This window comes from Cuculus canorus, chromosome 2 (assembly GCF_017976375.1).
Source record: "Cuculus canorus isolate bCucCan1 chromosome 2, bCucCan1.pri, whole genome shotgun sequence".
NCBI classification, from domain to species: domain Eukaryota; kingdom Metazoa; phylum Chordata; class Aves; order Cuculiformes; family Cuculidae; genus Cuculus; species Cuculus canorus.
Genome location: NC_071402.1, coordinates 123,550,877 through 123,576,046, shown reverse-complemented (window position 1 = coordinate 123,576,046; position 25,170 = coordinate 123,550,877). Strand labels below are relative to the sequence as shown.

The 25,170-nt window shown below is 39.6% G+C and overlaps 1 protein-coding gene across 5 annotated transcripts; it reads left to right on the top strand.

The window, feature by feature from the left end:
* The first annotated feature begins 54 nt into the window (after positions 1–54).
* On the top strand, positions 55–25,045 carry OXNAD1 (oxidoreductase NAD binding domain containing 1). Of its 5 annotated transcripts, none has more exons than XM_054058264.1 (9): positions 55–101; positions 1,708–1,788; positions 5,919–6,081; positions 6,345–6,408; positions 10,732–10,838; positions 14,109–14,250; positions 17,668–17,910; positions 20,583–20,691; positions 21,339–25,045. In XM_054058264.1, exons 3-9 carry the CDS (start codon positions 5,951–5,953, stop codon positions 21,491–21,493), a joined length of 951 nt encoding a protein of 316 aa, XP_053914239.1. In that variant the 5' UTR covers positions 55–101; positions 1,708–1,788; positions 5,919–5,950; the 3' UTR covers positions 21,494–25,045. The 5 variants fall into 5 exon arrangements, with proteins under 5 accessions (XP_053914239.1, XP_053914240.1, XP_053914238.1 ...); XM_054058265.1 differs by lacking the exon at positions 55–101 and adding an exon at positions 333–356; XM_054058263.1 differs by lacking the exon at positions 55–101 and adding an exon at positions 367–610.
* Positions 25,046–25,170: the final 125 nt, after the last annotated feature.

Genomic DNA, 25,170 nt, shown 5'->3' with positions numbered 1-25,170 from the left:
TGGCGCAGAGGCGCCTCCGTCCTCGGCGTCCGGCGCCTCTCGTCACGTGACACTGGGTGGGGCGGGAAGCGAGCACCTTTCGTCACGTGACGCGGCGCCGGGTAGGGGGTGGCTGCGGTGGCGGGGCGGGGGAGGGAGCGCGCGCCCCACCGTGGCGGGGCGGCGGGGAGAGGAGGAGGCGAGGGCACCTCTCGTCACTTGACGAGGCGAGGGATAGGGGCGCTGCGGCGGCGGGTGGCAGCCCCGTCACGTGACGTGGAGGAGCGGGCAGGGTTTGTTGCGGCGGGGCGGGGCGCGAGCGCCTCTCGTCACGTGACGGTGTTGCGGCGGTGGAGCGGGCCTCGTGTCACGTGATGGTGGGTAGGATCACGTGACGCGGGCCGGTGTCAGGCGGTCCCCCTTCCCGTGCCTCTCCGCTTCTCCCGTCTCACCCCCACCCCCCTTCATGGATCATTGAAGATTCCCCAACTGCCGGTTGCTGCTTCTCACAAGTAGCATTTGGTGGCGCAAGTAAAGGACGAGATCGGTGGCTTTTTGGAACTTCCCCCCGCGCCGCCAGGGGAAGCTTCTGTTCGAGCTGACTTTTGCGGGAGGGACGGTTTGTCCAGAGGTCTGTTTCTGCGTGCTTGCGTTTGGTAAAAGATTTCCTGTCCTGTTTGCTTAAGTATCGTAGAATCATAGAACGGTTTGGTTGGAAGGGACCGTGAAGGTCATCCAGCCCAACCCTCTGCACTGAGCAGGGTCAGCTTCACCCAGATCAGGTCACTTAGCCTCATTGAACCTGGCCTTGAATGTTTCCAGGGATGAGGCATCTGCCATCCTTGTATCATAGAATCACAGAATGGTTTGGGTTGGAAGGGACCTTAAAGATCATCCAATTCCAACACCCCTGCCGTGGGCAGGGACATCCCACCAGATCAGGCTGCTCAAGGCCCCAGCCAACCTGGCCTTGAACACCTCTAGTTATGAGGCATCCACAGCCTCTCTGGGCAATCTGTACCAGTGCCTCACTACTCTCATAGTGAAGAAATTCCTCCTTATGTCTGGTCTAAAGTAACCCTGTGTTCTCCCTCAATGCTCTCTTAACTTATGTAATAGTGATACCAAAAGTGACAGCAGATAAGCTCTCTTGAGACTCATTTTGGAGTTTTAGAAAGCAAGCACCCTTTAATCACGCCTGGCTAATGAGAGGGAGTGATCTCCATCAATCATGTGCAACGAGACAGGAGCTGGTTACAGAATATATTTCCCACTTACTTGCATATGTATACATTTTCCCAGAAATCTTAGGCATGTTCTGTTATTTTCTGAGGTTTAATGTTATTGTGAGCTTCACAACAGTCAAAACTCTTCCCAGTTTGGAGCTGGCTCCAGTTCTCAGCTTGACTTTGCCCTTGAGTTAGGGTAAGGCTACAGAAATGATTACAGAAGAAGAGACATCTGCTCAGCACATATCATGCCTCACACAAGACGTTACCATCTTTAAAAAAATGAACAGTGTCTAGAAAAACACTTTTAAAGAAAATGTGCTATCAGAGGGACAGTCTGTCTAACTTTCAATAAAACCCCAATTACTTAGATGAAACATAACTCTGCTTTAGCTTGAATCAAAAATATTCCACTTTTTGGAGTAGTATCTACTTCTTGTATCAATACGTTGCTCTTCAGTGTGGTACAGGTTAACTAAAAGCAACTCTCTCCCTTCAGATACTGATGTAGAACTGAGGAAAAGAAGAGATGCAGTCGTAGATGTCCAGCAGTATCAACCTGTGGCCAGTGGGTCAGAGGGTAAGGAGGATGAATGAACTATAATTTTAGGTAAGGATAAGAAGGAGTCATATACAAAAGGAACACTAATTTCTCTCCGCTGAGCAAAAGAGGAGAGGGAGTATTTGGAGCAGCTATTTCTGTAAGGGCTTGGGTAAGAAGAAAAGGAAAAACAAATGGATAACATCCCACCAGACAGGAGTTTGGGAGTCTGAAGCACTGTGCTTGCTGGAGGGCAGGGGACTGCCAAAGAGCTGGATGAGCCAAGAAAGTTGCAGAGATGACAGATGGAGGAGAGGCTGTTCACATTTTATAAAAGCGTGACTCAGACTCATACGTGGTAGAGGAGAACCAGGACTCATTAAAAGAGATTTGGGAATTTATTAGCTACAGATTAAAAATGACAACTGATTTTTATTGTGGTTTTCAAGATTGGAAAGTGATTGATGATCGTGTAAATGGAACAAGTCTCTTCAACTACTATTCAAGAGTTATTTTTAATTTAGGGTAGAGTCTCATTCTTAAACAGTCAATAGGGTCTTTCAGCCATGACTTCAAAGTAAAATAAGGCTTACATTTATTTGTTTTTCAGGATTATGTGTTGATACTGAACCTTTTCTCTGTGTGTTTGTTGGGTTTACATTTTCACGTGTAGAAGTGAACATGTTTGCTTTCTAAAGTTGTAGTGTTGAAAATTAGTCTGGTCTTAAGTCACTGTCAAACTTAGCAGCAGAATTCAACTAAACACATAAAATAAACAATCCAGACTCTTTGTATTGTATTTTAAAGCTAGGCCATTATTTTACCAGAAGATATTGCTGTGTTTAGAAAAGGATATGGAAAGGGTTTTGAAGGATGTGAGGTGACTTAAAAGAAATATGAAAGAAGAATAATTAAATCTTTCTCATTCCTTGGCAAAGTAAAGCGTGGGGCCTTTGTGGTTCATTGCGATGTTGTGGTGATTTAATTAGTTACAGCTATTGGCATAAACAGTTTACATAAGAACTTTCACTCATACTTTCAAACTCCCTTAATTTTTATTTTGAATTAGTCAATGTGGTAGAGTGAAATACTTGAAAACATGAATCAAAAAGCGTTTGGAAGCCTGGAAAAAGAAGATGTAGCTGAGCACAACCAAGGCGTGCTATCTAAAAGACCCCAGATAATGAAATGATCTTATCAATTTGAGAAACTCAATGATTTGTAAGCACTTGGGGTTTACAAACTGAACATGTTGATGTAGAGGAGTTGACTTCCTTATTAGATGTGTACTTGGTCTTGCTAAAATAGTATAGGAATGTTAATACTTTTGTTATCAATAGGTTCTATGCATTTGCATGTAGAAAATGCTGAAGTATTTTGTTTAAATACAGTAATCTGTATATGCTGTGGAATAAAAAGTAATTTTGCTCAGTGGTAGTAGAAGAGTTTTAGATAATTCCACTCTGGAAAGTTTCTGTGGCATTAAATGCCAAAAAGCTATTTAAAATTATGAACAGTTAAAAGCTGCAGGAAGTATTTGTTATGCTTGAAAGTGGGCATTTTGAGTAGTTACAGTAAATGTATTCCATTTCTAAGAAGCCTAATTTATGAAAGCTCTGCCTTACGTTTGTACAAGATTAAAAACAGGACAGATTGCCAAGTGACCAGCCAATGCAGCTGTTAGCGAAAGCCCCCAGAGTATAGTCCTGATTAGTTAAACAAGCTGAATTGTTGCCATTTCAAAGGATTCAAAATGAAAAACAACAACATTGCGAAAATAAATCACATGCCTTAAAAGAATGTAGGCAAAGAGATTAAAATGGAAGAAAAATATTTAAGAATGCTTTAAAGAAGCAATGTACTACATCGTAGAAATAATACAGTAATTTGACAGATGATGATAATAATATGATAGAGAATTATGCTAATCCATGTTAGGCAGATTTTCAAGCAATGAGAGAGATCTCTTGGCTTGCTATGTACGCATTCCTATACTTTATAAGTGAAGGATATTTCTGATTTGTTTTGAGTATTGTACGTGTCAGTTTCTCTGTCATAGCTCTATTTGAACAGGCAGTTCTGAAGCTTCACACCCTGATTCCACTGTAGTGCCTGTGTCTGCTACTTGCTTAACTGTTTAGGGATGTAACTATTATGTATGATACATTGTAGGATGAGGGACGTATATTTTTTGATTAACCTGTAAACAGTTTTATTTAATATTTTTTTAATTTTCCAACCAGAATCCTTTCTTTACCAATAGAAGGGGATGCATATTCAGTGTTTGTCTGATCTTTGAAACAAAATTATTGTTTAAGCACTGAGAATCACAGGTATGTTGGCTAGAAGAGACTTGTGAGGGTCATCCATCAAAGCTCCTGCTTGGAGCAGAACAGTTGCCATTACTGGGCTAGGCCAGTCCCAGGTGCAGACCCTTGTATGCCTTCTAAGTTGATGAGGTTTCTGTTTTCCAGTCCTGCAGTTTCTCAATGTTCCTTGGAAGCGAATGCCTCTCATTCAGTATGTTAGCCATCCCTCTAATTTAGTGTGGTACACTCTTCATCCAAGTTGGTGATAAAGTTACTGAACAGTAGCAGCCCCGATATCAACCTGAGGGCACTCTTACCGTTACTAGTGAGCATCTGAAGCAACTTGAAGCCATTAAGCCTTCAAGTCTGTCTGCCTGCCCAGCCAGTTTTCAACCCCTCCAACAGTCCATCTGGCCTTAGCTTCTTAAAGTGTGTATGCCATGAGAGATTGTGTCAAAAGCCATGCAAAAGTTAAGGTGCAGTCTGCCTTAGCTGTGCTACCACACATTTCATCGCAGTAAGCGTTCAGATTTGTCAAACTGTAGTTTGCCCTTGTTGAATCTGTGTTGAATCCTCCTGATTATTTTAAGAGAGCTGGACCAAACGAGGACCCTGGTGGCTCTATCAACATTTAATCCCCTGAGACAAAGGATTGGTTAAAGGGCAGGAGTACTTAGCAGCCAAAGATAACAAGGATGGAGGCTCTCTTGGTCTTACCTGTCTCAAACACTCCTAGGAGTTGCCTTGCAGTTGTAAAAGAAAAAAGATAGAGACCAGCAACGTCAGGCAGAGCACTCCTAAAGACTGAACCCTCCCATGGGCTAGACTGACACTTTGAACCAGGACTAGTGATGCTTTTTTCTCCTTTTCATTTATTTTCTCCTCTTTTTTTAATTAAGTGCGTGGCCTTCTCTCTTTTTTCTTTTTTTTTTTTTTTATTAGGGCTTGACCTTCTGTCATTTTCTCCTTTTGATTAATGTGTGGCCTGTCATAGTATTGTGTTTGATACTTCATATTTTGCACTTATAATATAGTATTGTATTTGGGGTTGTGTTTGTGGCTGTATATTTTGCCCGTGTAATTAAGTAGCATGGGCATATATTGGCAATAAATTGTTTTGTATTTATGGACCTTCAGTGCTTTTTTCCACCATGTTTCTAACGGGGGGAAATTAATGAATTTTAGTCTCCTCTCCCCTTACAGGACAAGGCATTTACTTTCTTACCTTTAACATAGGTTTCAAGAGGAAAAGCTCTGAGTATTTTTCAGAGACTGAGGTGTTCACTGCACAAAGGCACTGCTTTTTGCCTCTCTTGAAAATGGCCATGCATTAGTCTTTTTCCAGTCAACTGTGGACTTCGATAACTGTTTTTCATAGGAGGTGACAGACTGTTGCCTCACAAGCATGTCAGCTGTGTCTATTAGCAAACTTGAGTGTATCCCATCTGGCTCTGCATTTGGCTACATCCAGCTTCTTTAAGCAGTTGGTGGCCTCACTCTTATTTATCCCTCTTCCTCCCCAAACACTACTGGTACGAGCAGAGGTCTGGCTTTGCCTGTGAAGACTGAGGCAAAACGTGTTGAGTACTTGAGCATTTTTCATATCCTCTGTGACAAGGTTATCTTCCCCTTCAATAAATGGATGGACATTTTCACATAACTTCTTTATGATACTTCTGTGCTTTTAAAATTCCTTTTTAAAAATTCCTTACATGTAGGACATGTTACCCTACATGTCCGTTATTAGTTTTAGCTCCAGCTGAGCTTTGGTCTATCTGATTTAATGGAAATAAAGGGTAAAAACAGGCCACAACAAGCATTGGGTATTTTATTTAACAAAAATTTATATGGATTTTTCAGGAGGTGGTGATTCTGAAGACAGCCCAATCATCATGGCTCATACTACTGTTTTTGTGGGTTTTACCGTTCCTCAGTTATTGAGAAGTTGTAGCGGAATTTTTCCTACTCATTCTGCATCGGTAGTGTTGAGGCACTCTGCTTTTTGTTATTGCACAGTGAACAGGTAGGTTCTCCGCATACAAAACCAGGATTTTGTAAGGGAACGTCATGATAATACTGTCAAAACGAAGCTGACAAATTATTCCAGACCTATAAATATTTATTTAACTCCCAATTATGTATTTATATTTAATTCTTATTTAGACTTTCATCATCTGTAGTCTGGATTACACTGGTAAATTGTTATGTTAATAGAAATCCGTATCAGTAAGGGACAGTAGCACAGCTGTCAAAATGACAATTATCTTTGTTTGCTTTTTGTTGCAGCACAATAAAATCTAAAAGGAAAATGGATCATCTAGAGAGGACAGCAAATAATTTTCGCCAGGAGGTTAGTATTCTATTCTTTAGGATGTAAGTTTTATATCTGGTGTGAAGAAACTGGATAATTGTATTTGATTCTTAAGCTTCATTTTGTTTTCTACTGGGATCTGTTTTTTTTCTTTTTCTCCTCATTTTTCATTTTGGATATTGTTGTAAATTAATCATATTTTGTGGTCAATGGGTGAAATGTAATGAGTTATAAAGGTTGCTGGTGATCTGATGCTGCTTGCGTTGGGCTAGAAATTTAATAGAATTCTTGTCAAGTATGGCTTACGATAAGTCATGAAAGCACACCAATACCCATCGTTTCTACACGGGCTTCTCAGATTTTCATGGATTTCTACAATTCTGGTTCAGATTTTGAGATCAGACAAATGTGGAAAATGTCCTTTTGTAACTTAAAAAGTAAGACAAGAAGCGTAGACGTTTCTCCATTGTTTAGTTAGCTTCTCTCAGTCTTGAGTAGCTGTTCATGACAGGCCAGTCCTGCATGTGTCACACAGCAGAACTGTGTTCTCAAACATACTGTACAGTACTCAATGTGCTTATGTATACATAATTAAGTCCTTCTTTGCTACATTTTTCTCTAATTATTACTATAGTTGAGAATAAATCACAGGCCAAGTGAATTCTCAGAAGGAAGCTGGGTGGAGGGGTATGTAGGTAAGCACACAAACTGGAGATACATCACCTGGGACACGGACTGGACAGGTGAGAAGAATGCAGGTTCATTCTGCCTGCTGTCTGAGCTGTCAGTCCAAGCTGTACCTCAACTACTCACACCTAGTGGCAGTGCTTACCTGGGTACAGATTAGCATTGCTTGTGGACATAGAACTTCTCAGGTGGATCCAATTTCATAGTATCATAGTACAGTTTGGGTTGGAAGAGACCATAAAGATCATCTAGTTCCAAGCCCCCTGCCATGGGCAGGGACATCCCACTAAAGCGGGCTGCCCAAGGCCCCATCCAACCTGGCCTTGAACACCTCCAGGGATGGGGCAGCCACAACCTCCCTGGGCAACCTGTTCCAGTGTCTCACCACTCTCATGGTGAAGGAATTCTTCCTAATATCCAGTCTAAATCTGCCCCTCTCCAGTTTATACCCATTCCCCTTGGTCCTATCCCTACAAGCCTTTACGAATAGCCCCTCTCCAGCTTTCCTGTAGTCCCCAATCAGGTACCGGAAGGTCGCTATAAGATCTCCTCTGAGCATTCTCTTCTCCAGGCTGAACAGGCCCAAGTCTCTCAGCATGTCCTCGTAGGTAAGGTGCTCCAGACCTCTGATCGTCTTTGTAGCCCTCTGATCATCTTTGTAGCCCTCCTCTGGACTCGTTCCAACAGCTCCATATCCTTCTTAGGTTGAGGATTCCACAAATAGACACAGTATTCCAGATGTGGTCTCACAAGAGAGGAATAGAGGGGCAGAATCACTTCCCTCAACTGCTGGCCACGCTTTTCATGCAGCCCAGAATACAGTTGGCCTTCTGGGTTGCGAGTGCACATTGCCACCTCATGTTGAGTTTCTCATTGACCAGCACCCCCGAGTTCTTCTCTGCAGGACTCTGCTCTCAAGCATGTCATCCCCTGTTGTATACTGAAAACGGGGATTGCCCCGACCCAGGTGCGGGACCTTACACTTGGCCTTGTTGAAACTCATGAGGTTCTCACAGGCCCACTTCTCCAGCCTGTCCAGGTCCCTCTGGATGACATCCCGTCCTTCTGGTGTGGCAACTACACCACTCAGCTTGGTGTCATCTGCAATCTTGCTGAGGGTGCACTCAATCTCACTGTCAATATCATTGATAAAGATATTAAACAGCACCGGTCCCAGTATGGACCCCTGAGGGACACCACTCATCACGGATCTCCATCTAGACTTTGAGCCATTGACCACTACTCTCTGAATACAACCATCCAACCAGTTTCCTATCCACCTTACCATCCACCCATCAAATCCCCCAGTTTAGAGAAGGATGTTGTGTGGAACTGTGTCAAAGGCTTTACAGAAGTCTAGGTAGATCACGTCCGTCGGTTTACCCGTGTCCACTGCTGCAGTTATCCCGTCACAGAAAGCCACCGAGTTGGTCAGGCAGGACTTGCCCCTGGTGAAGCCGTGCTGGCTGCCATTAATCACCTCCCTGCCCTCCATGTGCTTTAGCATAGCTTCTAGGAGGATCTGTTCCATGATTTTCCCAGGCACAGAGATAAGGCTGACAGGTCAGTAGTTCTTAGGGTCATCTTTTCTACCCTTAATTTGGGCCCAGTTAACTCAGTACGTGGACAGGATGAGTGTAGAGACAGGTACAGACAGATGCACGTGAAAAAAATTATTGCACTTTTGAGTTTTGCAGCCATGTTTGTCTTGGACATTTCTGATTGCTTGGCTTGTTTATTTTTTCTGCTCAGCATAAAACACTGGGTAGCGGGAAATTATGCAGGAAATGGATACTTACGAGGTGTTGGAAGCTCTGAGGCTGTACAGGTGTAGAGTCTGGGGAAGAGAAAGATGCTTTATGGGGAGGTGAAAGAGCAGGGCTTAGTTCTGCTACCACAAATTCTCTGCATGTCAGAGGATTATGCTGTGGGTTTTTTTTAATGCTTGATTTATTCTTTGTTACTTTACTTCTGACTGCTTTGAAATCAGTTTATTTTAAATCCTCTGCGTGGTTTTAAATTCCATATAATCAGCAGTTGGCTTCCCTCAGCCTGTATTGCCTTATTTGGCCATTTCAGTCCTGTAGAAAAATGAAAGAATCGTAGATCTGTGTTGCATTAGCATGCATGCTACACAATATCGCCTGTTGCAGTGGTAATGGGATGGATTGGGAAAAGAAAAACACTTTCTCGAAATATAGTGGCAAAGTCTGGATTCCTGTGTCCTCCTCCCTCTCGCTGCAGCCTTGCTCTGATCACCCTGACTCAAATTCTGTTTTTGTAGTAACTATACTGATGAAGAATTAAATTTCCAGTGCTGTCAGAAGTACCAGCCAAAGAACAAAATATGGACTGTACTGAAGAGTAAAGAAGGGAATGAAGAAGATCCAGACTTAATGTCCGTTTCCTGCATTTAAGGTTTCTCTGCCCAAACAACCGTTTTAAGTCATGTGACTGACATTTCTCTTGTTAACTTAGGGTGATTGCATTCCCAATTTAATACTGCCTGCTAAAGTGGAAAAGAAATGTATGCTACTTTATTTTAAATAGGCAAATGTCCTGCTGTTTAATGGGACAGTGGATGTGTTCAGATGTTGCTTTATGAATAAATTAATTTCCTGCCATGTGTTTTAAATTATAGCAGAGTTATTTAAAGTTTAAATTATTTTTAATCTGTTTCATCTTATACAAATGAGAAATGGTAGAGGTTTGATGGTATTATTATTTCCTAGTGTGGTAAATGACATCAGCATTTTTTAACAGAGTAAAATCTGTGTATTGGCCTGTGTAGAAAATATTTAGGGCATTACTTTCTTTGTAGAGGGGAAAAAAGGTTAATAATTATAACGCAACAGCTGAAAAGGAAAGGCAGAGAAGGGATGAAAATACATGTTGTGCTGATGGGCAGCAAAGAGTTTAAGTAGGGAGCTCCTCCTCACCCTGCTGCAAAATCTGCTTTTCATTTGAAAAAGCATTATTTTTTTTTTACTCTCTTCAAAAGTGGTATCAACTATGGCTTTTGCATCCCTTCTCATCTGGTTGCCAAACAAAAACTCTCCTATTTACTAGCAATGAATGTTTGTGTTACAGCTTCCTTGTGTTCATAGATCGCATGTGGTCAAATGGGTGTGTGTCTAAAAGCAATAACACAAGGCCTGTTCGTTTTCTTTCATTAATGCATTATGCATTGATTCCTAATCTTTCAGTAAGGCTTTTAATTACGTAAATAAAACTAGATCTACATCCAGGATTCTTCTTGGGACTTCAGTAGCAGCTTCTATCAGTTTCTTTTGTTGGTCTTTGTATCAGGCATCTTTTTACTTTGTTGCTGGAAAGAGGCAAGGATGTTTGTCTTATACAGATGTCATAAGAATCTGAAAAGTGATAACTAGCAATCACTTCTCTTTATCATTATGTTGTCTTCAACTGAAATAAGTTTGTATGTAATCTTAGAATAACCCTGACAAAAGTGACAGACGTGGGGGACTGTGAATGGAAAACCATTTCTCCATTCAGTGACTGCATAAGTGAATCCATTTTTGTTTCTCTACTCCAGTGACAAAATTTTGATGTTTTAGGTAATGGCATGCTGCAAAGTGATAGATGTCTCATAAACAGATTCTTGAGCTGCAAATGATGTCTATGTAATGCAATGGTTTATTTTCCTTTTGTTAGGTAATTTCACAAGCGAAAGTGTGCAGAATCACCAACGAATCGGAGACAGTCAAAAGACTTCGTTTGGCTGTTGCAAACAAAGATTTTACTTTCAAAGCTGGACAGTGGTAAGATCTTCCAATATTTGAGGGGAAAATTACTTGTAGAAGTGCACTATAACAAAATATTAAAAGGCCTTTGATACTTGAGCCTTGGAAAAAATTGTTGATTTATGTAATAAGATGTTTTATTATTGGGTGCTCTGTGAAATAGCTGATATTTGGAGTAATTTTAGAAGAGCCATTTTTAAATATGTTGATATTAATTTTAAAGGGGAGAGAAGACTATATTTTTTAAATGTTCGGTTTGAGTGTTTTGATACGTTGCATTGTTTCTTCAAGAGTATTTTTGAAGTACACTGCACTTTATTCTGCAGGCTGTCTTTACTGTCTTTATTTACTAGTTATTTTTACAGTGGAGTCGAGACTGCTGCTTATTAGCAAGTTACTCAGTTTTGGTTTATAATTTAATCAGAATTGCCTGTTAACTTTTATTTCTTCCCCTAGACATGTCTGCTCTGAAAATGTAGCCTGTTAGGTCAGCCTGATATATAAATATAGATGGGCAAACTTGAAAGTAAACACAAAATTGAATTATTAAGCCTTTGAAATAATTAGCTGGTTTTTTAAGCAACCTCACAGCTTTTTTTTTCCCAGGGAGTTAGTGGATTTTCATGTTTGTCTTCCTTCCTTGTAAAAAATACTCCCACTCAATCACATTTTTTTTTCCTCTTAAAAATTAATTTAAAACTATAAGTATTTGCTTTTGGCATTGGTCATTTAAATGTTCTTAAACTTTTTATTAGCTTGGGCCATCTGAAAGTGGTTGTGCTAGAATCAAAGTATAGCTGCTAGGGTATTAACAACATATGTTACTCATGTAGTGTTAATATGCCGGCTTTTAAATTTAGAACCAGAACACAAGATGTTGATTGCAATAATTTGTTTGTGGAGTAATTTGCTGCAGTTTTTGCACATGTGCAGTGACTCATTAAATTCCTGCTTGCCAGTACTTGGAAAGTGCATTAACCCTCCAAAAATGTTTTAGAAATTATCATGCTGAAAACTGAAAGCTTTAATTATAATTACTTTTTCATTTTCTTCTTCCTTGAAAGTATTCTAATGCCATTGTAAGGGATAGAACAACTTTTCTATACTTGTAGCTATGAACTGTGGTTGCATTTTTTGATGAGCAGTCTTAAACGTGAGGCCACAATTTCCTGAGTAGAAAAGGCTAACTTGTTAGAATTTGCCGTAGGAAGACACTACAGCCAAAGATTGTCACCAAAATGTATATATTTTTTGAAAGCGTTTTAATTATCAAGTTTTTCAGAAGCAAAAGTGAATTTGGTTTGCAAGCAGGCTGGCAGATACTGGTCTTCATCTGACTTCAAGTAATAATGAAGACCCTTGTTGCTGTTACCTGTTTTGATTTACCGAAGCATGCATTGAGGTATATGCATGTTATAAACACTTTGAAGAAGTAACTTCATGGTTTTAGTAGTTCTGCTCTCTTCCTGCAGCAGTTGCTAATGATTGTTCTTTACTTAAAGATTTAGTATAGGTAGCCTATAAAAGGAAGGAAATGAAAAAATCACCATAAGATCCATTTTACATCTTTTTGCACCCCTCCTTGTTGTGAGTTCTTATAGTGCGCTTTTTCTTCTGTTTGCCTTACAAGTACTTTTTTTGCTTAAGATGTCACAGACAGCATTTTTACAGGAGTCCTTTTATCCTTCCTACACACAGCTAAAAGGAGACAAGCCCTGAGAAATACAAGCTCGTCTTTTATAATACAGTGGTATACTGTGTACTGAAGTCTCTCATAATTATGTAAAAGGGAAAGAAATACTAATACAGAAAGAAACATACGCCTACATTAGTACTTTAGAAGGCTAAAAACTATGTTTGGGTTTGTATGCATGTTTCCCTACTGGGCATGAATGTGGTTCCTCTGTTATGTCAAACAGAACAGTTTGACTTGAATATAAATTGTTACTTCACAGCATAAACTTGATTTCTTTTTTCTTTGTTAGTGTAAGTAGTTAAGATTATTTTCCACCAGAGGGTGGTAAAGAGCTTTAGTAGCATCTTGAGGTGTTCTTTGATACAGTGAATACTGCAATGCTGGAGTAGTCTTTCCTAATCTCTTAGACCATTACTGCCAGGAAAGCTGGGCCCTGCGGTCAGTGGGGCTGCAGAAGCTGAGGAAAGCAAAATAAACCTCAGCTTTTTTTGGCTGTTGACCTTTCATTTGCAGTCAGATACCTTTAGACACCATCAAATTTATTAGCATGAACGTAGAAATATTATCACTAACTAATACTGTCACTAACTCAGGCTTTAATTGAATAATGATTCTCTAGTGCTTGGCATTGCTTACCACTGTGGGTGTTTCCTAAGTGGAACAGCACAATTAGTTTTAAACAGTAATTTTCTTTTGAATTACAGGGATTTTATTATGTGCTGTAGAAAGCTAAGTATTTAAAGATCTGTGCAACTCAGAAGAATTTAAATATTAGATTACAAACCATCCTCTTAACTTTTCCTGCGACTGTTTGGGATATCAAAGCCTTGCTTAAATGACAATCAATTACAAGCTTGTGTAGTAATGGCTTGTCTTCCATACTTTGTAATTGCTGATGTTGCAAAGCTTAGCCATATGTTACCTTCTAATCTTTAGAAACCCAGGTGTGGTTTACTTTAACTTTGTAAAATATTGTAGTAATTTATTCCAGTTCAATTTTCTATCAACTGGAAGGAGCTGCCTGCCACCAGAGGGCACTGCAGTTCAATAGGTAAAGCAGTTCTACATCTGGTAACTAATTTTTCACGTAAGGAATTTTTTGCAGACTGTTTTTACTTCAGCTATTTCATCTTCCCAAGAAAAGAAAATGTTTAATCAAGTCATTTCCCTAAAATTAGTTCCCAAATCTTCTTATATTTGAACATTGAAGTGTCCATCACAGAGACCGAAAAAAGTGGGATTTAAGCCATTCTGTCAGACCATATTGTGTTTTTGTTTTAATATGCAAATAATTTATTTAAACACTTAGAATTCTAGCCTGTTGTAAAATGTGGTATCTAATGCTAAAAGCAGAATAGTTTAAAAACCTGCTAGTTTAGCAAAGGTTATAACATGTTCCTAGATGAAAAAATTCCAAGGAAATGGCGTTACTCAAGATTCAGTCCTTTTTTGGAGAAGTTACGTTGTGGAAACAAAGATATTTTTGTAGAGGACGGATAATTGAAAAAAGGCAGCCATTTTGTTTTGGTTATTGTTTTCCATGTTTGGGTTGTTGGCTTTATTTTAAACTTTTATGTCTGGTCTATTTTTAGGGTTGATTTCTTTATTCCTGGAGTACCTGTAGTTGGGGGATTCTCAATATGTTCAAGCCCTGGTGTATTGGAACGAGAAGGAACATTAGAGCTGGCAGTAAAGCACACTGTTCATCCTCCTGCTCACTGGATCCACACTGAGGTAAATTAGAGTAACTAATTGTTAATTGTGAGATTTGGGGTTTTTTTTCTAGGGGAGCGGAGGAGCTGGAGTGTGAGATTGCAGACCACTTTTTACTATTGACTACAGAACTCCTCTTGACTTCTTCAGCCATTTTTAATACAATATAAATCTTAAAACCTTTTGTTCAGTAAGGACAGAAATTGGGTGTTGGTGCAGCAGTATGATTATTGTGATCTTTTGACTCTGCTTGGACTTGGTGGATTTACAGTGGTGTGTAGTTAGTGCTTATAATGATTCTTGGTCCTTTGGGATTCATGAACTGAAAAATGTTGAAAAATCTCTGTTGTAACTTGTGTCCCTGAGAACAGGCTGTTACACAATACAAAGTTACATCTGATAATTTGCCATCATTCCTGCCCGTTTCTACATATATAAACTGGGAATCATTGTCAGATAAATATAAATTTAGATTATTAAGGGAGAGCAAAGGGAGATATTTAGATCAGTTTTTCTGAAATTATAAAACAACAGAATACTTCTTTTAAATACACAATATTTTTCTGATATTGACATAACCCAAAGCTTGATTCTTGCTACATTGGAAGTCTGACACTTTGGCCTCTTGTGGTGTTTTGTTCATCCGTTTACCCCATTTAGTTATAGTCAGAAGAGTCCTATTTCTGCCGATGATCGTATTTATAAATGACCTGTCCTATGAACTTCTTTTCACAACACCTTGTGATCTGTCCTATTTATTGGTCTTTACTTGGCATCTGTAGTCCTTAAATGTGGCTTTAAATTTAAAAATTTTACATTTAAATTGACAGGCTCTTCCAGGTTTACAAATACTGCAGTTTTGTTGAGTGGTCAGCTGTCACAGTAAATAAAGTTTCATGCAAATTTACTAGAATTGAGAGTATCCAGAGTGGTGCTCATCTAGTAGTTAGCATGTGACCATCCACAGTATTTTAATTGGTGTTACAGCAAATTCTCTCCACTGTCACGTAAACAAAATAATCTTTTTGAGGTGTAGTGCGTAACTAGTGCATGTGCCAGTAGACCCTGCAATGCCTAAGATAATTGCTCTTTAGAGGATATGAAGGCATAACTTCATAATTCCCAGTCTCTGGAGGCTCACTAAGGATTTTTGATGTCATAAATCAGTTTGCTGTTGCTGTGTTTCCTTTGAATTTATGGGTAGATATTTATTTAGCAGGTAAGCAAGGTCAAACCTGTTGCTGAGGAGAAACCTTCAGAGTATATATGGACTGTTCTAGCTGAACAAAAGTGCCTGCATTTCCTTAGGAGAGGAGAAGGAAAAAATGAGCAACCTAGAGTTTGAAAAGGTTGTATATATGGTAAAAAACCTGTCATGAGAGTAGTTAGTACTCATTTACTCACTCTGGTTTTTTCAGAGGTATTTATATTTGTTCTTTAATATTACTGTGTATAAAGTAGTGAAATTCCACACAATGTACTTTGCAGCTTAGGAAGATGCAACATTTCATTTAGAAGAACCATAGAATCATAGAATGCTTTGGATGGGAAGGGACATTAAAGATCATCCAGTTCCAACCCCATGTGATGAGCAGGGACACCTCCCATCAGACCAGGCTGCTCAAGGCCCCATCGAGCCTGGCCTTGAACACTTACAGCGATGGGGCATCAACAGCTTCCCTGCGCAACCTGTGCCAGTGCCTCACCACCCTCATTGTGAAGAATTTCTTCCTAATGTCTAATCTAAATCTTCCCCCTTCCAGTTTAAAGCCATTCCCCTTCGTCCTGTCACTATATGCCCTTGTAAAAAGTCCCTCCCCAGAAGAATGTATGTGTAATTTATTGATTGCTTCATTTCTCTGTCTGAGCTGTTTCAATGCTGTGTTTACAAACCAGGCTAAAGGACAACGTTTTCTCACTGTATTACTCCTGAATTTATTGTGTTTTTTTAAAAAACGAACTTATTGTTATCATTGCTTTGGCTAACGTACTGAAATATGTGGGAGACTGCTGGTTGAGATTCTTCTTGTGTCCTGTGTCTCATCTTGATGAGCTATAGCTGTTTAAGGAGGCAAATTAGACAGGAATAAGATTGTTTCTCCCTAAAAATGCTTATTTCTGCAAAGGATATAATGTTCTATGTCCTCCTGCCACATGAATCTAGACTGGATTCACACTTCTGTAGAACAAAGTAAAGCACGTTGAGAAAGCCTGGCAGTGTATATTGAATTGAGTTTCAAGTAATAAATGCTGATTGTCATACACTGTAATTGAGAGATAATACTTCGTACAACAATTAGGAAAGGCAACTTTTTTACTGGTCATGCTAACTGCTTTCGGAACCTCTGTGTTCTGTTTAATGCCTGCATCAGAGGGCCTCCTTCCTCCTGGTGGAATTGTTACATACTTAGAGCTTTGCTAACTATAGAGTTATCATTACTGGAAATCCTTTATTGTTTTCTGATTTCAAGAGGATTTTTTGGAGGAAGCATTTTTATTCTATAGGTGATTAACTGCTAATTTTTCAGCAGTTCTTGCAGCTTTACCTTTTTTCTTTCCTCCTTTCCCACCTTCCTTGATTGCCCTGTGCTCTTTATTTTGTTTATAAATTCTGTATGTAGTGTGAAATGAGTTCTGTTTTCTGCTCCTCTTTGTTCTGTTGGCTTTCAGTAATGTGGCAGAAGTCATGTGGCTTCTCTATTCTGCAGTCTTACCCTTCATACTGGGGTGCACTGCAGGTTTACCAAGAAGATGCGAGCCCACGTGGTTTTTCTGTTTTAGCTCTAGTTTTCCGTATATCAAAAAAAAACCCCATACTTCGGCAAATTTCTTCAAAAAATAACTTCTCATGTACAAGCGGAGAGGAAGAGAGAGGGTTTTCCCCTGATTTTTCTTCTATAAATCTGAAGTGGCAAATACAGAAGTGGTTCTGCAAGAAATGTTCTTGTGGATATTTGCTTCACTTCTGAGTGTTTTTTTGTTTTTTAGGAATGGGGATGGAAGAACCTTGTGTGTCTTTGCAACTCATTCTGACTTCCTTCTGTGACCTGATAGCACGGTCTTTTTTGACATGAGTGGGTTTGGGTAAAAGCGTGATCTCACATGTTAACCTCGGGTTTTCACAACCACGTGCTGCTGTTGAACTCCTGGCATGAATTATTCCTCTTTACACTCTTAAGGAGTCAGGAAGAGGGAGTAACCATCCAGCCTTATCAGAAGACTGAAACTTCTGAAAGTAGACCTACACCCCTGGAGACACTGAAACGGATTACTTCGGATAGTTGGAAACTGCATTTATTTTAAAGTACTTTAGTTTTGCCTTACTGGTCAATAAGAATAAAAAAAAATCACAGCCCAGCAAGTCTTATGACTGTGGTGCAAGAGTATTTCAGCTTTTGCTTTCAGTTTTGAAATTAAATGTCTTCTTTTCCATCCTAGTGTACTCTTGACTCAGAAGTGGCTCTGCGAGTGGGAGGTGATTTCTTCTTTGATCCTCAGCCTGGTGACTCCCCTGTAAAACTAGTGCTGATAGCAGGTGGTGTTGGAATTAACCCATTGTTTTCTATACTGCTGCATATAGCAGATCTTCATCAATACCCAGAGGGTAAAGGAAATGGATACAAAATGGGAACAGCGAAGCTGTACTACAGCGCAAAAGATACAAACGAACTCTTATTTAAGGTAAATAAAAAGTTAAAAACAAAAAGAACTCAGATGTTCAGCTGTTAGTGTGCCTGTCATTCTGTTGCCACGTTCCAGAGAGCCCCTGTGTAAGACACTGTACAGAGGCAAAAGACATTTTCTGCCTCAAAACCCATGTGTTTTTTTAATTAAGCCAGTGTGCAAATTAAGACTCTTATTGGACTTACCTGGTCTCATTGACTTCACTGGTAAGTCAGTTAGGCCTAAATGCCTACATTTTACTGTAGTCTTATATCACAGTACACAAAAGATTATATATATTATCATATGTATATGTATCTACACACTAATAGGTGCATAGTGCCATTTGCTGTCGTACTGTAACCACATAGTCTCAGAATAGATTGCATTGAATTTAAAGACTAACAAGAGCAATTCTATGCAAAGGAAATAGGGGAGCTTTATTGATAATGCATTAGTTATTACTGGGGACTAGTGCATGAATGAAGCAGTTGTAAAATTTCCTCTATAGTACTTCATCAACATTTCCTTAGGTCAGTTGTCACACTCAGCCACTAAGGGTCACTGATAACATTTTAGGGTCATACTAGCACAGCTGCTGTAAAGAAGCATCCCTAATGATTTACATTTATTTGAAGTATTGAATGCTTCTGATTGTAAGATAAAAGTGAAAATATGTCATGATTCCAGAAATTCTTACAGATTCCATCACTAGTTTTTGTTCTGTACTTGGACCATGTTTCTAGATGTGAAGATGTTTGCTTTCTTTGGAAAGTCATTTGTTTGTTGCTAGAAGCAGAATAATATGCAGAATGGAACCTGTTTATTCTTCCATTTCGCCAACTACTAATCTTCCAGTCTGTTCTAAGTATTTATGATTATTTTGGTTCGGGAGCTAGCATTTCCCAGTTTCACTTCACCAGTTTTATGGCAGTAGAGCTTTTTGCATTAGAGCTTCTAGGGCAGAAGAGAGCACAATGATACATCATGGTGCTTAAAATACATCCGTCCCTTCATTTCTCATGTGTCCCTCAAATACAGAATGCATATGTGAAACCTCATTACTTCTGTGCAGAGGATTGAGGAAATCACTAGAGTCTTTATGTTGCTGTGAGATACATCTGTACAAACCTCCATGAGGAACTGCTTAGTTATCGCTAATGTTTTGGAGGACCTGTTCCCTGAAGCAGCAGCTATGTGTAGTGTCTCCCACATAGAGCATTAGAAAAGAATTACAAAGGATAGCACAGTAACTTTGCTGCTTCAGGATGCTGGTTAGCTGGGTTTTCCTGGTTTCACAAGGACTGAATGTGACCCATATCTCATTGTGGCTGGGAGACTGGGGATAGATCTTTTCTCAACGGTCTATATTACTCAGCTGACTGCTTCATTTTGTACACTAACTCGCTGGGCTGCAGAGAGGCTGAGCTGTTGAAATTCTCCTTCATTCAGTTAGAGAGCCTACTAAGTAGACTACTAGAAAATAGTGCTTGATGGTTGATGTCACATGTATGATACCTGCTGCTTTCTGTTCAGTGTCACTGAATCACAGAGTGATAGGTGACAGGTAGGTGTTATAAATGACTGTAGGTTTATTTAAGCAGGCCAAGTCCTGCCTTAAGTATCGCTTTCTGGCTTTCAACAGGACATGATTAGTTTTGAAAGTGCTGTCGAATTGTACATGGTTCCATATGAAGGGGATAGAAGTTTAGAGTCACATCCAGAACAGTGAAAGCAGGTCAACATTGGAAGTACTAGTGAACAATACAGGGCAGTGTCTGTCTGTGCTGGTGTCCATTCCATGTCTTTTAAGGGAATCAGAAACAGATTTGTTAACAAGTAGGCTCTGTCTTAAGGATTTTTTTTTATTAAGCAGCCCATGGCAGACTCTTCAGTGTAGTAACTGGTTAGTAAGCAAACACATAACTAAATGAGATCCTTTACCTCTTCATAGAGTAGAAATTATTTTTATTTCAGAATATTTTAAGAAAGAATTTCCAGTGTCAGTTCCAGCAATGAAAACACCCAGTAGTGCAGGATCCAGACAGTACATAAATCTTCGTTTCAGAGATAACTACAGCATCTGACGGACAGATTTTGTTATTTTTTAATTTTTTTTTTAGTATGATTTGAACTGAAACCACTCGGGTTTGGTGTTAGCTATCACAGTTGTGACTTAGGGAACCGAAAATTACAGAGTTTCTACTTTAGTGTAGAATAGCATTAGCATTACACTGTAGTTGGTTCACTTGGAGAACACAAGAGAGTCAAGGGTGTAGTAAACTACCAGGTAAAGCAGATGAGACTCAAAAAGTTCCTGACAAGTGGTAAATACGTACTGCAGGGGTTTATTTAAATGGAAAACCCATATGGAAGTGGAAGGGGGAAATTATGAGAATTTATATGGGAAGAAATCAGGAAAGGATGTAACTGGTTCTTATGTCCAAATCTTACAAATTGCAACCTATTGTAATAAAACAACATAGCTGGAAGTGTATTCACATTCCATGCTATGGAAATTCTGTGCACATGTGCAGGTCAGCCCTGTGAAATCAAGCCCATCAAGTTCTCAGCGCTGAAAGGCAAGAGACTTAGTACTCTGTAATAATCACTGGTGTTCTGGGACTGTGTGCATACATCTGCTTTGATTTAATGGCCTGTGGTATAAGCGAGCGTGTTTAACATTGCAGAAAAATATCCTTGGTTTGATGAATGCATTTCCTGGAAAAATCACATGTCGTTTCCACGTTACTCGGCAGAGTTCACAGATCTGTGAAGAACTTCAGCCACATGTCACAGGTAAATGAAATGGTGATGTACATAGATGATATCTAAAGTCTAAGTTTGCTTACCTCGTAGAGGATGAAGTTAAACGTGTAGTTTAGTATTTTTGCGTTTAAAGATTCAAAATGAAATGGCTTAAACCTAAATAATTTCACTGTACATATTACACTTCGGAGAAAAATTTTCTCTTTGCAGGTTTTGTTTCCATTTCTAGTAAACCTCTGTTCATTCTAAACTTAATACTGGTATTTCCCACTGCAAACTTCCTTCCAGAAATTATTAAGCAAAGTATTTGCTTCAGACGGGATTGATGCAAGGATAAGCTGACTGCATTTAAGAGATACTTTATCATGTTTCCATTTCTATTGCATTTGTATTAGAGATAATGAACTATTTTTTTTCATTTGAATATTGGATTTTCACTTGTATGTAAGCCATGTTCCTCTTCAGCGACTTTATATGCCATGCATTCCAACTGGAAGTTCTGATCTAAACCCCCAGAAGAACAGATGGTTTTGGCAGTCTCAAATCTTGATACGCATTACCCTGAAAGAGGCCTTTTTAAGAAATGAATGCTTGAAATGCCTCTAGACAGTCATTCTTTTTGAAATTACTTCTTGATTAATATTTCTGTTCTCATGTCCTGCTTTTTTCTTTGTCAGAGGGAAGAATATCTGAAAAGGATCTAGAAAAACATGTATCAAAGGATACTTTATGGTACATCTGTGGTCCACCTCCAATGATAGAATCTATCTCCAAACTACTATCCAACATTGGTGTTCCTAGAAACTGTGTTTTCTTTGAGAAATGGTGGTAGTGGCACCTGATGAACCAAAAATACATTCTTTGTTTCTAGTTTATTTTGATAAGCTAACGTACAGAAATGGACTATGAATTATTTGGAAGATTTACTTCATACAGGAAGACATCATCAATCATGATGGTCTTCCTTTAATTTAACTGTAATAGACCTGCAATACAGTGCTGCTGCTTTTGTGGGGGGAAAAGTGATTTTATATTAAAGACATTAACCCTTCTGACTTTTTGATGGTTTGCTTACTTCGTACAGGTAGCAGCGTATTTTCACTTTACTCACTTCTTTTGATAGTTTTTAAAAGACCTCCAGTGCCTGATTCAGTGGTTGTAGAGAATTAGTTTCACAGCAATGCCATGTCAGTTTATAATAAATTATAATTCAGGCCACAGCTTCTGAATCTGTCCCAAATTCTTGTGCTAATGGGTCAAGGCACTCCCTTCCGCTCTTTATATATAATAAGTTATTATTTTTATAGATGTAGAGTTGCTGTGGTGGCACTTCCTTCTCTTGCTACTTCTTGATGAAAGGAAACAAAACTTTTATGTAGTTTATTAAGTGAGTCAACTGTGTTGACAATAAGATATTTTTTCAGAATCATATTCAGACCCGAGTTAGAAGTGTGGATGTGTTAACGATCTGTTATCCTCTGACAGAGCTGTACAGTTATTCACGTGAACCCGTGTCCCTTGCTGTTGCTGAGACAGGTTGTGCAGGCACGTGCCACATCTTCAAAAGCAGCAATGGCCAGCAACCACCAAGACAGGAAATCTCTGAAATCCTGCTTTTGGTGCAGAGTTTTAGAAGGAACCAGGACGTAGCAGTTCTGTTTGGAAAAGTGTCTCTGGAAAGTTTGCTCTTTAAGGTATGAGTGTACCCCTAGGTGTAATGGCTGGCACTTAAGCCCGTCTCACATGAAGCTTCTCCCAGCTTGTAGAAAAACTCATCACAGAAACTCTCCGACTAGCAAAAAGCTACAAGTTAGTTAATTATCAGTATAGACAGTTCCAGTCCTTGAGTGATAGAGATTCCCACAGTACATTGGAAGACCTCAATAAGGCACATTTAAATTATTAAAAATACTAAGGTATTATTGAATTATTAAAAATGTTAAACAGATGAGGCCTCTTCTTTGTTAGTGGCTCTTTTCCTTGAGTTAAATGTTTCAAACAATAGTCACATAGGTAATGCATGCAGCAAGCTTCTTGCAATCAGCATCCCTCTCCTCTGCCTTAAACAGAGGTTGCAAAGATACTGATCCCATCACCTGGTTTCCAGTCACATGGCCAGTGTGAAGAAAGGATAACTTTCCAGTGCTTGGATAAAAAGGCCTCCTGCCCAGCTTTCTCACCAAGAAGTTATTTCAGCTTCAGTATGCGGATTTTAGCCTCTAGTTTTTAACCCCTTTTTATCGTCTCTGAGACATTATACAGCTTGTAGGATACCTATCACCACATCCACGTTTCCCTCATCTTACAAAGCCAGTGAGAGAGCCTAAGTAGGAAACTCCAAGGCCATGCTTTGCATGCAGCTCAAGAACACTACTCTAAATGTTGCAGAAGCTGATTGAGCAACTAACCGAACCAATCCTAGCGCTTTCAGCAAACAGCTTCAAAGAGAAAAATCCATACTGACTGCAGGTCAGAACAAACAGGACATAAGGAAACAGGCTGTATTTTGGATCAGGAAGAAGTGAACTTGGAGTGATGGACCTTAAAGAGCTGCCTTTTGGGAGGCAGCACCAGTATAACAGTTTGCCTGTAAGTTTTCATCTTTCTGTGCCTGCAGCCTCCTCCCCTTAGGCTTGTGCTTCCATACATGTGGCGCTATACGCAAGCTGACATTCCCCACCTCCCCAGCAGTCACCACAGCCCCAGAGGGAATGTCTCATCAAATTCCCTCCTACTCAAATGAAGGAAGATTCTTTCTGAGAACCCCCAGTTCAAGGAATGGTTCCTTGTTTGTTCACTCTAGAATGTAAATAGGACAGTGTGCTTGTCACAAAAAATAAAACCAAGGAGCTTTTGTGTTCACAAAGATCTCAACTGACATGCCAGAGCTTGATGCTTGAAGGAGGCAGGGGCTTTTTTCCTAGAAATGTGCAATAAATTGCTGTCGGGAAGTGCTGGCGGCCTAAAATGTAAACCACACACTAGGCTCCTGCATGTTTTAACAGTGTAATGATAAAAAGATTCTGAGAAGCCCTTAAATGTTGTTTTCCTTACAACTTTTAAATCATTAACTGGATTATAAGCGAGTCTACCCTTTTTTCCTCTTAATGCACATGCTCTTTTCATCCCAAATGACATTTCTCTCACAAACCGCTTCTCAGGCATGCACCAAAATGTCCATTTAACAAAATGCATTTAAACCCCCTTTTCCTTCTGTAATCATCTTCTTTTCCCTCTAACCTCTTTCTGTCATCCCCTGTTATACTCAGAATGAGCGCTATGGGGCAAAGGCATCTCATTGTATGGGCTCACCCACCTAAAGAGTAGTACCAACACACACACACGCTGCACCAAGGGACAGAGAAAAATAATTTCATACCCCTGCCCTCCCAAACCAGTAACCTCAGTTACTGTTGACAAGAAGTTCTTTCTTACCTTCCTGTCCAAGGGCACAGAATGCCTTTACTCCCTAATGCATATAATGGTAATAAATGCCATTTCTGAGCCAAGAAACCCGGAAAGTTGTTAATATCCCCTTCCTCTGTAGCCTTTTCCTGTTGACACTTAAGAATCTTTTGAAAGTCTTTTCTAGAGTTCAGTGCTCTTGTAGTGAAACATCAGTTTCACCTTTAAGTCTGTTATTGGATGTGACTCCACCACAAGTGAAGAGAAATAAAAACCAGGAAAATTAGCCTACATAAAGATACACCGTACAAATAATTGTATAACGGTGATATTTGCCTCCACTGTCGGGAACTGAGAGCAACCCCTCCTGCTCAGCTGCTACTGAGTTGGAGAAATATTCTCATCACGTTGTCAAATCACAACATGTAATCTTAGAAAATGTTTATTCCTTTTACATTTGTGTCATGAGCCAAGGGGCGACTTCAGGAGAAAAAGCAGACTGATAGGTTTTTTTCCTTGCAACAAAATACAAGGAGTGACATACGTGCCCATCTCTATGCTTATGTTTAAACTCGTGAGTTACCTGGTGCTGCAGCTGCCTTAGACTGAATCTTTTGCTTCTTCCTGTGACATTTATTTTATCAGTTTCCTGTGTGCTCATCTGGCACAATGAATATGAAGTATTCCTATGGGATTTGCATTAATTAACTGGGAAAAAAAGTGGCTATTCAGTCATTACATCATTTTAGTTAGTAGGGTGCTTTCAGAGTGAATAACAGAAAGCACTTGAATTGAAAAGCCTTTTCTTACCCCTTCAGCGTACAGGTAAAATACTGATTAGAGTCAACTGCCACGTCCAGCACCACAGGCACCTTTCTGCTGATGGAGGCTTTGGCAAGGATCGCCTTTTAGAAACAGAAGCACATCTCCACTAACAGCCTTGGAGACATATGAATTGCATCTCCAACTCAATTCATAGGTGCGTTGGTATCGTTAGCCAGCATTCCTCACATTTGTGAGAAGCCTTTATCAGCAAGAAATTAGTATTTGCTCTTCTTATACTCTTCAGTTCTGGGAGGATGGAATTCTTGCATGAAAAGCTGA

Excerpts from the sequence above, each read along its gene's own strand:
- OXNAD1 (XM_054058264.1), top strand. The coding sequence starts at position 5,951 with ATGGCTCATACTACTGTTTTTGTGGGTTTTACCGTTCCTCAGTTATTG. Across the intron at positions 6,409-10,731 it reads CAAATAATTTTCGCCAGGAG|GTAATTTCACAAGCGAAAGT; the intron begins GTTAGTATTCTA and ends TCCTTTTGTTAG. Across the intron at positions 17,911-20,582 it reads CAAACGAACTCTTATTTAAG|AAAAATATCCTTGGTTTGAT; the intron begins GTAAATAAAAAG and ends TTAACATTGCAG.